The sequence below is a fragment of the Clavelina lepadiformis genome, chromosome 2 (genome assembly GCF_947623445.1).
Source record: "Clavelina lepadiformis chromosome 2, kaClaLepa1.1, whole genome shotgun sequence".
Lineage (NCBI taxonomy): Eukaryota > Metazoa > Chordata > Ascidiacea > Aplousobranchia > Clavelinidae > Clavelina > Clavelina lepadiformis.
This window is the reverse complement of record NC_135241.1, coordinates 14,621,993-14,637,293: the sequence shown is the minus strand read 5'-3', so window position 1 is coordinate 14,637,293 and position 15,301 is coordinate 14,621,993. Positions and strand designations below refer to the sequence as shown.

Below are 15,301 nucleotides of genomic sequence, written 5' to 3'. Positions count from 1 at the left end.
TTTTCAATAGCTGTTGTGAGCAGTGAGCACTGTCATTTCCCTTTGATCGGTAGTGCACGCTGGTTTGAACTGTGGTTTCAAAATTGCTGCAAGCAATTGTAATATACCAGTATAGCAGCACGTGTAAATTTCCTCGAGCAAATTTAACACTTCCTTTGTTGACCAATAACAACTTTTAGCATAGCAAATCTTTGTTCCATATTTTGCCCTAAAGAATAACCACTGAAGTACCAGTTCCATATAATTTATTCTTACACCCGTTTGCCAATTTCTATAACTTGTGTATTTAACTGTTGATTTCCAGTACTGTAGGCCTATAACGTTTTAAAAAGTATGGTAGTGATTTCTACGCTCAACTACAAAGTAGCAACTATGTAAAAAGCTTCCAAAGCCCTATCTACAGACCAATAACTTTTCCACTGATTGAAGGTGAGATTCTGAAACTGACTGTAACTCTGATACAAGTAGTTAATGACATCTTTTTTCCGAAAGACAAGCCTATGAGTTCTCTTAGGTTGGTTGTATGGCTTTGTGCTAAAAAAGCCCAAGTTCTGTTTGGTATGCTTTCAAGTTGTTTCTCTAAAGAGCTGAATGTTTAAAGTTAAAGAAATAGTTAACGAAAATCAAGATGAATGATATAACTGAGTATCAAGCAATACTTGACCAAGTCTGAGCATTGAGTAATTGGACTCTTATTTGACTTGGCCCATCCCTAACACCCTCATTACGCCTCCTGGTGCTCTATGGACAGAAGTAGATAATTTAGACAGCGACTATTTTACCATGTAAGTAGGCTAGATCAATTAGGCTATTTTTAAAGACAGGCAATTAAGTTATGCATACGGGTATGCAAAAGGTTGGTTTTAGTTATTAAAGATTTACTGTCATTAATGCCACATTTAGGTTAGAATGCAATAATGTTCAAGTTAATTGAGTTTTACTGATTCAAACTTCTACTTTGTCCCACTAATGCTTAGGAGTATACGGCTACAGATTGAGAAGCAATACAAAAATAAGATATGACACAAACACAAACTATGAACACGCAATATGACACAAACTTTTGCTAAATACGTACAAATAGCGTGCAATTTTAACCGGTGCCACCCAGATTTCTGCTTGGACACCCGAAATTCAGCTGAATGGATGCCAAATGGGCTCCTAGTTTTTCATGTGATTACAGTTTTTTTTAGTCATATCCAAAACCCATTGCTTCATTTATTGCTTGAACATGCTATGCCACTGCAAACAATAGCACACGATAGCTGTCTGATCATCATTAATCGTTTTCTTTCCGGTTTGCCGACAGTTAAAAGATAACACATATTGTGATACCATTACAAGAATTAGTGGCCCTGGAGACCTTATAATTGTTCTAGAATGAAAGGAAAAAAAATTTTACATGAAATTTAGTTCGAAGATAATCTCTCTTTTTTATAGATTTAATGACCATGCTAATTGTTACCAGCAACTCCATATACCATCATTTTTGGTGCATGTTTTAAACTTTCTAGGCTTTTCCTGTCGTGTAATATTATCAAGTATTGTCGCTTCTTATCTTTTCTGCACCCATGATGAAAAAACAGTATGAATGAACAAATATGTGTGAATATGAATGTAATAGCGTTTAGGCCTACAATGTAGTACATACATATACTGTTTTATGTCAGCTAGCGCCTAAAGTGATCACCGTCCTAATGTTAAGTGTATTGCAAATGAATGAAAAATGTTATCAGCTTGCCAACTGGAATAAAAATTTAGATCAGAAGAGGCACAGATAAAAAACGTAGAACTTTCTAAAGATATATAAAAAATAGAAATTATGCAGCATGTCTGCATTATCAGTCTTGAGATATCATACAAAGAGTTGATTGTTATTAACTGTATCTATGCACATTGTTCATACAGTTTCAAAAAGTTTGGCATCAACATTTTTCAGGGGCATCCAATTTTTGAGACTTTGGATGCCAGTAGGCATCTACTCAAAAATGTTAAGGATATTCCCTGTACATTACACGATTCAACAAAACTACCTAAAATAGATGTATATTCGAGTGGCATGTCACTTATTCAAGAGGCTAGTAACTGGCGTACTGCATGCTTTTACAAGTTTTTTGCAATGATTTGTGCATCTTGAGTGTATTGTCTTGACTTGAACCAAAATTGTAACTGTTACAGCAAGACCTATTGGAATTAAAAGCATATGATAGCATATGAATTTAAAAGCTGTACAATATCGTAAATGGTAGTCACCAGTAACGTACTGGTGATAAGCTGCTAAGTGAAAGCCAAAACAGTTTCCACCGAGGTTGTAATTGTCTGTCATCGTTGGTGTTTTTTATGCCCATGTAAGCATATGGCTTTTACCCAACATACTTTGTAGCGAAAAATAAAATGACTGGTTAATGTGCCAACACAACAAACATAGGAAGTTATTAATATCTTAGTACACTCATTTTTTATAAGAAACTGCAAAACAGCAGTGGCAAATAATTTTTTATCAACTTGCAATCAACTTCTGTTAAAATTGTTTCATACTTTATTCGGCATCGAAAACTGTGTGTGTTCCGGTATAAACTTGGATCGTTTAAAGAATGCCCAAGCAAAAAAAACATGCATACAAAAATATCACTGATTGTAAAAATCTGTTACAAATAGGTGGCGCTGTACGTCGCCACAACATCAACCCAAAAGAATATATGACTTTGTTTGTTACAGGTGAAGGCATTATATAATAGGCTGTTAATTACAAAAATGTGGATGTTTCATAATTTTGCTTGATTGCCAAAAGTTATCACCATGTCTGATATGGATGATGATGACTTTATGTGTGAAAGTGATTACGATCTGGTAAGTTTTTATGTGAAAACATTGTTGATTGAAGCATAATTAATGATATACCAGGATTACCAGCAGAGCTGGGTTCAAGTTCGCTTCTTTACAGAAGTAGCACTCGTCTTTTAAATTTGGAACCAAACACACGAGAAAGGTCTTTTTTGTGTTATCTGCTCGCTCTTTGTCTTAGCATAATCAATGCTATGAACGCACGAACTGTTGATTTAGAAAAAGAAATCTTAAAACTTTTTATTGCTTTGAGGTTAATTTTTTGTAAACTAGAGAATTAGAATTAACTAGAAACAATTCAAACAAATTTTTTCGGAAACTGTAACTTTCATCAGACAATTTATTAGTATTTATTTATTAGTGCTAGTATTTTAATCTGCTTCAAGCTACTGTTGATCACCGCTATTTTCATAGCTTAATCAATATACATCAAAATTGAACGATATTAATTTAATGAAAATGTGCATCTACATGTCTAAAGGGTTCGTAATAACTTTTTTTTCAAATGTGATTAAAAACAAAATTCATCAATCTTGGATTCTTCGAAATCTTGTGACTTTTATAACAAATACTTAACCAATTATTAGGCTACAATCAGACAGAAGTTCTGCATTTTAAGTTAACAACATACAATGTAATTGCTTTTTGACAATGCATTGAAAAGAAAATAACTTCAATTTGAGCAAAAGTAGCAAACAACTGGTACTCTCTTCGTTATCGAGGAGAGAATGCATAAGCAGTGCTCCTTTTTTCATCAAGGAGCGGGAGCAGTGCTCTTTAAAAAAGTGGCTGTTCAGTGCTCAGCTCTGTATATCAAATTGGATACAGAGCTGGAATTCACTCTATTCGACATGACGCTGACTAGAAACGGATTTCTTTTCATGCATTTTACCTCAATTATACGCCAAATCAATAGAAAAAACACCTGCTAATCCTGATTACGAGAAATGGTGCATATTTGTAGGTGAATTTTTTCGTGCTTCTCATAGATCAACGTTTGTTTTAGGCACAGTCATTAATCAATTTTCTCAATTCGTTTAATTGAATATTCATTTTGGGTGCAGTTGCATCTTTAATACAGCTATTTTTTCACTGCTTAATTTAGTGTTATCCTAAATGCATGCTATTTTATGTAAACTGATTCCACTGTAGTATTATTTTAATTTTGCTTATCTGGATACCTTGCTAAACCAACATTTTTCAACGAATTGAAGTGGTCTAGACTCTAGATTAACGAAGTCTGATTTTATATTCAAAATTAAATCGTACAAACAATTTTCTTTGTTTTTCAATAAAAATTCTTATAACGTACTATTTCATATGTCTTGTATTTATGTGTTTATATAAATGTCAAATCTGAATAGGAATACTCAGAAAGTGATGCTTCTGAACCTGATGTTGACCTTGAAAATCAGTACTACAATTCGAAAGCCCTGAAAGAAGATGATACAAATTTAGCTTTGGAAAGCTTTCAGCGGGTTTGTTTTGTGTAATGACCAACTTTATACAAATTCAAAAGCCCATGAATTTCAAATTTGGTGATAATACTGTACTACCAAATAGAGACGGGATAATCAGAACTTGAGATGTTTCTTCTTAGACTTAAAATTTGTAAACGACTTGCAATTATAAATGCATATACAATTATACATGCAGTCCTACTTGGTTTGTTGGTGTCTCAAATGAAAATCTGAAAGAAGAAAAATTTTCCGGGCTTAAATGTACATTATTTTCTTTAAGAAAAGTGTAAAATTAAAACCCGTATCTTGCTTGTGCAGTATTACCGATCCCAGAGTTACTGTAGTTCATGAGCGAAAAATACGAAAGGAAGCAAACGGACCCATATGATCTGTAAACCAATTTAAATCTTTAAATATTAAGAATCACAATTGTAATGATAATTTATAACTTTTTGTTGGTTATATTTGGAACCAGTAAAAATATGGTACCATCCCATCACTAGGTTATGAAGCCCTACTACTGGCAGATTGTGTTACTTTTTTTCTATGCACTTATTCTTATGGTTTCATTTTTTGATGTAAAACAAAAGCAGTGCTTTTATAGGTGCTTGACCTGGAAGAACAGAAGGGGGAATGGGGTTTCAAAGCTCTCAAGCAAATGACAAAAATTAATTTTAAGCTTGGAAAACTGAATGGAATGATGGAAAAATACAAACAGCTTTTAACATATATAAAGGTGCTCAAACATGGTGATACTGATACAAAACATTTGTGTTCCACTTTTACAATGCATTTGTTGGAAGTTCTAGCAATTTTCTGTTTTCAAGAATATATTTTATTTTTGTTGATTTTGGAAAGTTTATTTGTTTTCAAAACCCAATTTGTATTTGTTTAGAGTGCAGTAACAAGAAATTACTCAGAAAAATCAATCAATTCAATTCTGGATTACATTTCCACATCAAAGCAAATGGATCTTCTTCAACACTTTTATGAAACTACGTTAGAGGCGCTAAAAGGTTTGGTTGCATAAAGCACATTTTGTGGCACTATTTTACTGTGCTTGCAGTAACAGACCCATGAGACAAAAAAAACAATGTTACTTCTGTAACTTTTCTGGTAAGATGTTGAAGTGAAGTGTGCATTCAGGTTTACTACCTGCAAGTGACTGCACATTGTCATCCAAGCCCTTTCAAAATATTAAAACTTAACCAATTACAAAGTATACAAATCGCTGCGTGAGCGCTTTAACATTTCATGGGAATACTATTTTTGGTTTTAGATCTATGACATGAATGTAAAAAAGTATTTCAGTATATTTTTGCTAACAGATGCAAAGAATGACAGATTATGGTTTAAAACGAATACCAAACTTGGGAAGCTTTATTATGATCGAGAAGAATTTACAAAATTGTCTAGAATTTTAAGACAGTTACACCAATCTTGTCAGGTAGTTTAGTTAATATTGATTTTGTTTCTTTCACATCACATTTAAGCTTCACAATACTTAGGAGATTAATCGTCATTTTTGCATATAACTTGTCTGCATATCAGACGCAGGATGGTGGAGATGATATGAAAAAGGGAACTCAGTTGCTGGAAGTGTATGCTCTTGAAATTCAAATGTACACTGCTCAAAAGAACAACAAAAAGCTGAAGCATGTTTATGAACAATCCCTTCATATAAAATCTGCCATACCTCATCCATTCACTATGGGTGTAATACGAGGTTAGGTTGTGTAATTTCTTACCACTGCTAAATGGTGTAGCAGTAAGCAACAAAACTAAGTTAATAATGATACTTCCCTCACATGCCCCTGGTTTGATGGATTGAAACCGGTCCTGGTTTTTTCTAGTCATTAGAGCTTGTTATGCTAAACTGATCACAATTAAAATGGTCTCAACCGCTTTTCTATAAAATTCAGAATGCGGAGGAAAGATGCACTTAAGGGAAGGTGAATATGACAAAGCTCACACTGATTTTTTTGAAGCTTTCAAGGTAACTTTTTCACCATATGTTTTGTATAATATATGTTTTATTCATACCAAACCTACGTTATTGAATTGGAAGCATGAAATCCACCTTGTCCTTCATTGTTGATTGACTATTGCAGAATTATGATGAGTCAGGCAGTCCAAGGAGAACGATGTGTCTAAAATACCTGGTGTTAGCTAATATGTTAATGAAGTCTGGTATAAATCCGTTCGACTCTCAAGAAGCAAAGCCGTATAAAAATGATCCTGATATATTAGCGATGACAAATCTTGTAAGGTAAGCTTTTTTAAGCAGATTAATGTTGTACTGTATTGTTTACGAAGTTTTGCTTGACTACACTTCCCTGTTTTACCCATTTACTTTTTGCATTGTTTGATAGGTTTGAGTTCTGTACTGGCTAAATTTATTGATAGTAGCTGCTGAGTTAAATTAAAATCTTATTTAATGCAGATTTTTATTTTTCGTAATTAAATCTCTGAATGACTGGTTTTACTTTTATATCAGTGCCTACCAGAATAATGATATAACCGCATTTGAGTCGATTGTGGCTACAAATCGAGTAAGCATTATGCAAGATCCATTTATTCGGGAGCATATTGAGGATCTATTGCGAAATGTTAGAACTCAAGTCCTCTGCAAATTAATACGCCCCTATGCTCGCATAAGAATACCTTTCATATCAAAAGTAAGTTTAATTTTGTGAGCATTTAATATAAAAAAAATTTAAAGATATTTGAAGTGGAAGTAAAAACTGCAACGTTTATCACGAATAGCTTTAACAAAACTTCCCATCCCATTTCAGGAACTTAACATAGATTCTACTGAAGTGGAAAACCTTTTGGTGTCATGTATTTTAGACGGGTAAGGTGTTAAGTATTTTGTTATGGAAATGTGTTTAAGAATTACAGTTTTTCTGGGTGAATATTGCTTTTTGTGTTATTTAGAACTGTCAAAGGACGTATTGATCAAGTGGAACAAGTTTTGGTGATAGACCAACAAAACGCTGCCAGAGCATCACGATATAATGCCCTGGATAGATGGACTGAACAATTTATTCCTTTATACCAAGTCGTAACAAACAGACTTTTCTAGTTTTTGTTTGTTTACTAGAAACTCACAATTAAATAATTTTTGTGTGTTACTTTTCGCATTACTTTTAAAGTGTTGCCTGTTATATGCTGCTGCCTAGCAGTGCACAGTTTCTTTTCACTACCAAATGCATACAAGCCTTACAGACAGCTTGCAAGATTTTACTGAGTCAATTTCTTGGATTTTTTAAAATCAAGTTTGCGGGTAATACTAAATTGGGAACTTAAGTTGGCTAGTGTCCTCCATTTTCATAATTTCAAAATAGTGATTTGTAATTTTATTGCCATTAAAGTTATTTTTTTTCCTCATGAGTGCGGTTTCTTATTCACAAAAGCAATCGAAAAGAATTTGAAGTTGTCATAACTAAAGTCAAGTCGAAACTCCTAATTCCATATGTACATCAATGTTATTGTGGTAAATGCAGCAACCTGTTTAGTCTTAGTATGTTGAATGTTTATGTTCAAAATTTACGACGTCATCGGTATGCGCCTTGTTCGCTTCTGTTGCTCATACCTCGTCAAATGGACGGGCAAAGTGCGGATACCGCATTGGACATAGCAACTGGCTCAAACAATACTGCAATACTTATTTCCTTGGCCTAAAATCACAAACAGGAAAAGTTCAATTATGTTTAGAAAATACGGAGCATAGAAAACAAGTCATGGTGCTGTAGGCAAAAAGTGTTGTACTGTATTCTGATGAGCGGCATGGACCTCGTATTTGTGGTACTTTGTAGAGTTAGAGCGGCAAGCAAGTCGCTATACTGTTGGTCTGTTGCCCCGGCTGCAACCAGTATGAGTACCTCAATCCACCACCGTTTCCCACTAAGCGCAAAGAATTGCAATTGTATACAAAAAAACCTAAACTGCTTATTGCGAGTTAGTTAGCGTGCGACGCTCCTAAAGTTTTCAAGTAACAAGATTTGGAAATATCGTCTTCAAGTATCGAATCAGCGAAGCGTAACACTGCGTCATGATAATGTCATGACATGCGTCTTTTTTAAAAGACAACCTGAAATACTCGTGAAAGCTACTCACCTGTGGGAACGTTTGACTATGGACTTCAAAGGACCTGTTATGGCGACGAAACCTTATCTATTGGTAATTCTTGATGAATTTAGTCGTTATCCTTTTGTTTATCCTTGCAAGAAGATGTCTTAAGACACAGTTATCGATTGCCTCTATAGTCTATGACCTTTTTTGCTTGTTTGGTTTTCCGGCATACATGCATAGTGATCGAGGATCCAGCTACATGAGTCGGGAACTTAAAGATTTCTTCATGGCTCGAGGAATTGCGACGGGTTATTCTACTCCGTATCATACTCAAGGGAACTCGCAATGCAAAAGAGCCAATCAAACAATTTGGAGAACCATAAAACTGCTTTTATCCTCTTACAAAATCTCAGAAGTACATTGGGAACGTGTTCTCCCTAAAGCCCTACACGGAATTAGGTCGTTGTTGTGTACGGCCACTAACGAAACTCCACATGAAAGAATGTTTTCTTTTCCAAGACGGGCAACTCTGGGAAGCTCAATGCCTACGTGGTTACTAAATCAAGGAACTGTACTGCTACGTCGATTTGTGCGAAACAAAGGCGATCCAGTCCGCGATCCTGTTGAATTAATGATGGTAAACCCCACTTTCGCTCGAGTTAAATATCCAAATTGAGAGTACGGTATCAACTTCCACCTTGCACCTTACCCACAAGTAAACCCAGCTAACGATGAAATTGAGCAAGCCGCAACGTCGGACGTCACTTCCCCATTATGTCAACCAGGAATACGTTTGTTTACAGGCACTAGTGACAATGCGCAAAGGGAAACTGACATTCAAAAAGATGGACACCAGCAAACGTCTTCCAGGGAGGTTGATTCACAAACCCCGAATATCAGGCGCTCCACGAGAGAGGGAAGACCTCCACAAAGATATGGCGACGGGACTTTGTAGTTTTCGGCATTGAAATTACTTATTATTATTATTACTTAGTAATTATTTAACCGGGGGAGAATGTGGTGACATTCCTTTGTCTTCCTTTTCTGCCTCGCGCATAATCACGCCGCCTTAAATGGTTCTTGTGTTGGTTTTCATCTGTACGACGTTATTTAGTAGTAAGCGTTGTGTTGGCGGGTTGGCTGCTTAATACTAAGAGTTTATCTATATAAGTGTTAGATAGTTTAGACCAGGGATGTCCAACCTGCGGCCCGCGGGCCACAGTGCGGCCCACCTGAGATTTTTGTGCGGCCCGCTAGTCATTTTCACTCCAAAAGTATGTACTTCATGTACCCATTTTTCTTGAAATTTAATAGGTTTTGCGGCCCATTCAATTATTTCAAGTGACAATGCGGCCCACCATAATAAAAGGTTGGACATCCCTGGTTTAGACTCTAAACTTTAGAGTCACGTCTTACGTAACTAATTATATTTTATTTTTGGACTAGCTATTCTGTTTTAATAAAGCTTTAGTTACTTTTGATTTTATATCTGAGTTCCAAGGTCATGACACGAGTATTGTGTTAAAGAACCGCGTAATTTAAACAGTAATGCGAATAAAAAAACAATTCAATTTATAAAAGTTGAACTTGTATCAACACCCCAAAATTGCTGTCGCGACCCATAGTTTGAGAAGCCCTGAATTAACTGACTTGTTTTAGGTAACACAAAGTATTGTATTGACATAAATCGTAAGTCGCAATATGTTCCGACTTCTAAACCCAACGTGACAAATATTGGGGGAGGGGCAATTTACATTACGTCGCCTCCAACAAATATACTGAGGGTATTTGTCTCCACCGTCCTCTGGATTTCCGTCCATGGTAGATTTAGGTTAAACATTTATGTTACAACATTTAACATAGATTAATAAGAAACTGAGAAAAATTGGTTCAAACGCAAGATTTTTTTCCGTTGAAATAGTGTCAGCCAAAAATTTAACCTCTAGCTGCCATTTTCTTATATTTCTCCGTTTTTGAATTTGACGTCACAAAGTCCATTTCAGTTTATCCCACCGAGTTATAGGTGCCGCACACATTCATACTTCATGAAACCGAAAGTTTTAACTTCACTTCATATATTTCAATCGACTTTGTTTGATTCTAAGCAAATTGACTACAGTATTTGATATTATGTTTGCTACCATGCAAAATTTCAATAACAAAGATTAGTTTTGGATCTACTGTAGCCTGCAGCTTTTTTCATGACATATGATTCATTTACCAAACAAATGCATCCATAGGCTACGTACCTGCTTCTAAACAAATAGCTCGTATCTTTTAAACTCACATCTCCAACAACATGATGGAGAATCAGTTTCGCTGTTTAAGAGTTAATGAAATTATTAACCTCTGCAATTTAACATCCATAGTAGGCTACTTTGTGCTAGCTTATGGAGATGTGCCAATTTGGAAAAGGTTTGGATTCGTGGGAATACCAAAAACAACTTTTAATATTTGCGCAAATCCGAATCTGTTGACTTTCAATTTAGTAAAATAACTAATGACAAGAAAACTAACCATACATAACTTGTTGCGAAACCTCTGGTAGCATCAATTAAATTACGAGACATGAGTGACGGTTAAAACTTAAGAATGACGCAACAGAAGGTCGCTTAGTAGTGTATTACCGATGTACCGCCCGATTTTACCAACGGGGCCTCTGACTCAATTTTAGCCACGGGTTCCGCCCAGTCTTAATCCACCCCCGCCTGCTGGTTTTGAGTGACAGCTCGACGCAGTGGCAGTAGTGCTCGACACTTGCTCCGAAATCTAGCCTGGGTGGCTGAATAATATTTGACTCAAATTACGACGATGACGACCAAATACCATAGCCTATCTACGTTCAAAACATCTCTGTATGGCCCGCCCATTACTGTCAAACTCCAGACAAGCGTTTTTAACGTTTCACAGAAAATACAAATATTACTTTAATACTGAAATATAGGATAGCACTGAATACCGAATGGGACCGATTGGGGGACCAAATGTGAACCAAATGGAGACCAAATAAAACGAAGTTAGACCGCATGAGATAGAACGTGTACCAAATTAAATCAAATCCGCACCAATTGCTTAAGAGATGTTCTATAGATAAACCAATGTGTTACACTGATTAACTAATAAAAAAACATTAGAGCAAACGTATAACTTGTTTAATTCCTTCTGGTTAGCCAACAGCTAACTTTGCAATATAATCACAACACCTTTCTTTGTTGTTGATTTGTTTGTGTACCATATTATTATCGTTATATTCGTTTCTTTATTATATTCCAACCTGCATAAATAAAAGCGTGGACGGACTTTGGTACATAGACGAATTCGAGTGACTAAGAGTCATTTACTAAATATCTATCGGATGGTAATACATGTCGTCCGGTGTTCATAAAATGTTTATGAAAGTGAACGTACAGAGTTTATATGTATTGTCTATCTTCCGCATGTAAAGTGGTTTGGGGTTGTTTTGAACTGGACATGTAACCTTTTCTGAGAGCTTATTGGAGTTTTTAAAACTTGCTGACAAAGGCTAGGACATATGTTGCTCTCAAAATGGAAAACGCTTTTGTTTTAAACCGTTACATTTTCAAAGAAAAGTAGCAAACCAAATAAACTTCTAATCTAATGTAGCGCCAGCAGTTCTCAAACTCTTTGTTCATCGGTACTTTCGGACCTTTTCATAGATTCACGTGTACATTGAGCTTTTTGTCATATTTTTCTTTGCTGCTAAGCCATTTGAATAAGCTGCACAGCTTAGGCTACTTGTTTTCTCGAAAGCTAACCCATTATCTCCCTTACAAGTTTTACTTTAAAATTGGCATATATATATTTTTATTTGAAATCAATATGTGACTTATGTGGTTACTACAGAGGCGTAGCTATAGCGTTTTCATCCCGGGGACAAATACAGTTTTTGCGACGCCGTTTGTCAAGAAATAAATCAAAAAAGCAAACACCAAAGTTGCGAACTATATAGAAAAATTTGCTTAATACCAGCGGTTGGCCATCCCAATCAATATGTGCAGAGTGTAAACATTTCTGGTTTTTATGCTTTGAAAACTGCACAATTATCAAAGTCGAAATTGTTGATACAAATCTTTATAAAGTGGTTAAATATTTGGTCAACTTAATCAAATTAGAAAAAAACTTAATCATTATCGAAAACATTTAACCGAATATGGATAAATTCAACCATTTGCTTAACTATATAACTTCAAACCATTAAAATTATAATGCACCAAAATACCCCAACCACTTTGAAGCCAATTGATTCGTTTTTATCTCTTTCCACATTAATGAAAATGAAAGTAAAACCAAAGGAAAAGCAACTCAAAATGACAACAAGAAGTTATCAAGGAAAGTAGAACAGCCAAACTTTAACGATCTGATGATCAGTGCTAATTGTCAAAATTAGCGTTTATTTCTATGGAATTCTCGTGCAGATCTGATGATATTATAATGTTATTTGTGGTCTATTTCGTGTGTTTATTAACAAGCGTTGTGCTTTATTTTGGTTGTGTTTAGTATACGCGACCCCGTTTTGATTACTTCCGAATTATGTGATTTGTGCTGCAGTGCTCAATGCGCTAGTATTCAATTGTTAAGTCGAGTATCAACAGTCTACTGAATGCAGCTCTATTCTGTGTTCTGATAACTGTAACCGTTTCGTTGAGAATCAAAATATATCAATATTCAAGATAAGTTTGTCTTTGTTACTGTGATGCTTAATTAGGCTATCAGGGGTTAATAAACGCGCTATCTATATGGATTCAGATTAGCGAACAATCGATCAAGCAATAATTAATCAACCCAACAACTCGCCCAGTTAGCACAGATCAATGCCTATTAGGACTTAACCAACAGGTGACTTCTTCTCCTCTTTCGACATCTACAGCTGCATATGACATCGATTCAATTCAAGAAGTTTGTCCTGATGTACTTTCACGAATTTACTCCACATTAAAGAAGGAATATTTGAGGTATATGTTGCAGCTTCATGTCATTCTTCGCCAAACATACAAGAAAAGAAGCAGTTTTCGTCCTATCCTTATAATTTCTCTGACTTTTTTGTTAATGGCACGATCTTTTCTGCTTCCTTTTGTGTCCTTTTGTTCTTCTTCCACGTTCAAAAATACTCGCAAAAGAAAGCTTTCCTCCGCAAGCTTAAGAAAATCTTGGTTAGTGATTCATCCTGGAGCAAACTATCACGGGATGTAAATGCACATTTTAAAAAAATCACTGAAAGTATAGACGCACATAAAGAAAACAGATTGAGTGAAGTCTCGTCGTGAAAAGCGCAAAATAAACGAGTTATGACTCCGCTTCAAGCAATTCGTTTGTTGAAAAACTTTAAAAGCGCCGCATGTCAAGCCGTACCTAACGTTAAGAAATGTTTGGCATGTTACATTGTTGACAACAGCGTAAACCTCCATACCCAACAACAGAAACAATTACATCACACATTTCGTGATGACTGCGGTGCTTGGCTATGAAAATCAGAAAGTGTAAAGCTTGTGTTTTACCTCTAAAATAGTAATGAGATTTTAATTTCCATAGTTAGAAGAAATGAGGTATTCTGCTCATACAACCACGACAAGAAAACACGAAAAACTGAATACACTCCTTTAACTCACTCCTCCTGAATACCCTCTTATTCTGATGTTATTACTGTTCGTCTCTATAGCTTTTAAGTGTAATCTAAATTTGTGAAGGCGAGTTACATGGCTGTCACATGTACCTTCTTTGGTGTTATATGAATATCTTGGAAATTTCGACATCTCCACCGAACTACACGGAAATGTAATCTCTGGCAAATATAAGACGACAACCGGGTACATAAGAACATGCCCTTACATTTTGAAGGAAATGCGTCAGATGAAACAGCTAAAAGCAAATGATGTCGATGTTTCACGGCAGAGAACATGGTTCTTCTGTTATTTTATTTTTATTCAATGACAAAACGATGAACATTTTGCGCGGTGTTTGTTGTGTGGACAAGATTTATTCTATCCTGGGAATCGACAAAACCTACAGCGTTGGTAAATACTTTGTCACCATAACGTCCATCAAACACCACGGTGTGCTACGTAAAAAGACTCAAGAGTCTCCTATTATCTTTGGCCCTATTCTGATCCATACATCATAAAAAAATAAGTTTTTCAAAGATTTTTATCAGAAATTTCAATGGGTCTTAGGAGTAGTATTAATAAATCTAACGCCTATCACCTCCTTGGCTACGAGCCTGGGGTTCATATTTTCTCAAAAATCAACTATACCTATTCATTGTGTCTTTGCTGAGCTACGCTGAACGTTTTACCAAAATATATTACCGTAATAAATGCGCTTTCACCATAACGTGTCGTATAGTAGCCTAACTCAGAGTGAAAACATCAACAAGCTATCACAGAAATAAAATGCTTGTTTTGCCTGCACGTTTTAAATCGCGAAACGAATATAAGTCATAAGCGGTTACACGCAATTTGTACTCGTTATGTTTCTTTTATCCGGTAACAGTATCGTTTTTGAATCTTTGACGTGGTATGTGTGAAACCCTTGCAACCAGGCAGCAAACTGTCCACGTACTGATACCGATCCGCGGGCCGGCGGTTGGGGACTGATTACGAAAAGCCATCTTCGATAACAATGCTAAACCAAGATGGAACAACACGTAGGCCTATTAAGTGTAAGCAGCGAGTTTTAAAAACTCTGTGTTTAAAATGCTGTGGAATCACCTTATTAAATGGCACGGTTTCAAAAAACTTTCAGTTCAATTTTACAGTTTGAAACCGTTCACAAGCGACCCAAGCGGTCAAAACGATCTAAGCGATTCCAGCTGTTCAAGCGATCTAAACGGTCCAAACGAACCTGTATAATTTGGAGGCGTCATGAGATTGCACCCAAGGTAATTGCACCTACACGGGATTAAATCA

The 15,301-nt window shown here is 35.7% G+C and overlaps 1 protein-coding gene across 1 annotated transcript; it reads left to right on the top strand.

Moving 5' to 3' along the window:
- Nucleotides 1–302: 302 nt before the first annotated feature.
- On the top strand, nt 303–7,697 carry LOC143446698 (COP9 signalosome complex subunit 2-like). The gene is made up of 12 exons (XM_076946454.1): nt 303–429; nt 2,719–2,850; nt 4,209–4,322; nt 4,909–5,040; nt 5,200–5,320; nt 5,633–5,751; nt 5,856–6,030; nt 6,227–6,300; nt 6,416–6,573; nt 6,802–6,982; nt 7,100–7,158; nt 7,242–7,697. The coding sequence occupies exons 2-12, from the start codon at nt 2,800–2,802 to the stop codon at nt 7,387–7,389; spliced, it is 1,332 nt and encodes a 443-aa protein (XP_076802569.1). The 5' UTR covers nt 303–429; nt 2,719–2,799; the 3' UTR covers nt 7,390–7,697.
- Nucleotides 7,698–15,301: the final 7,604 nt, after the last annotated feature.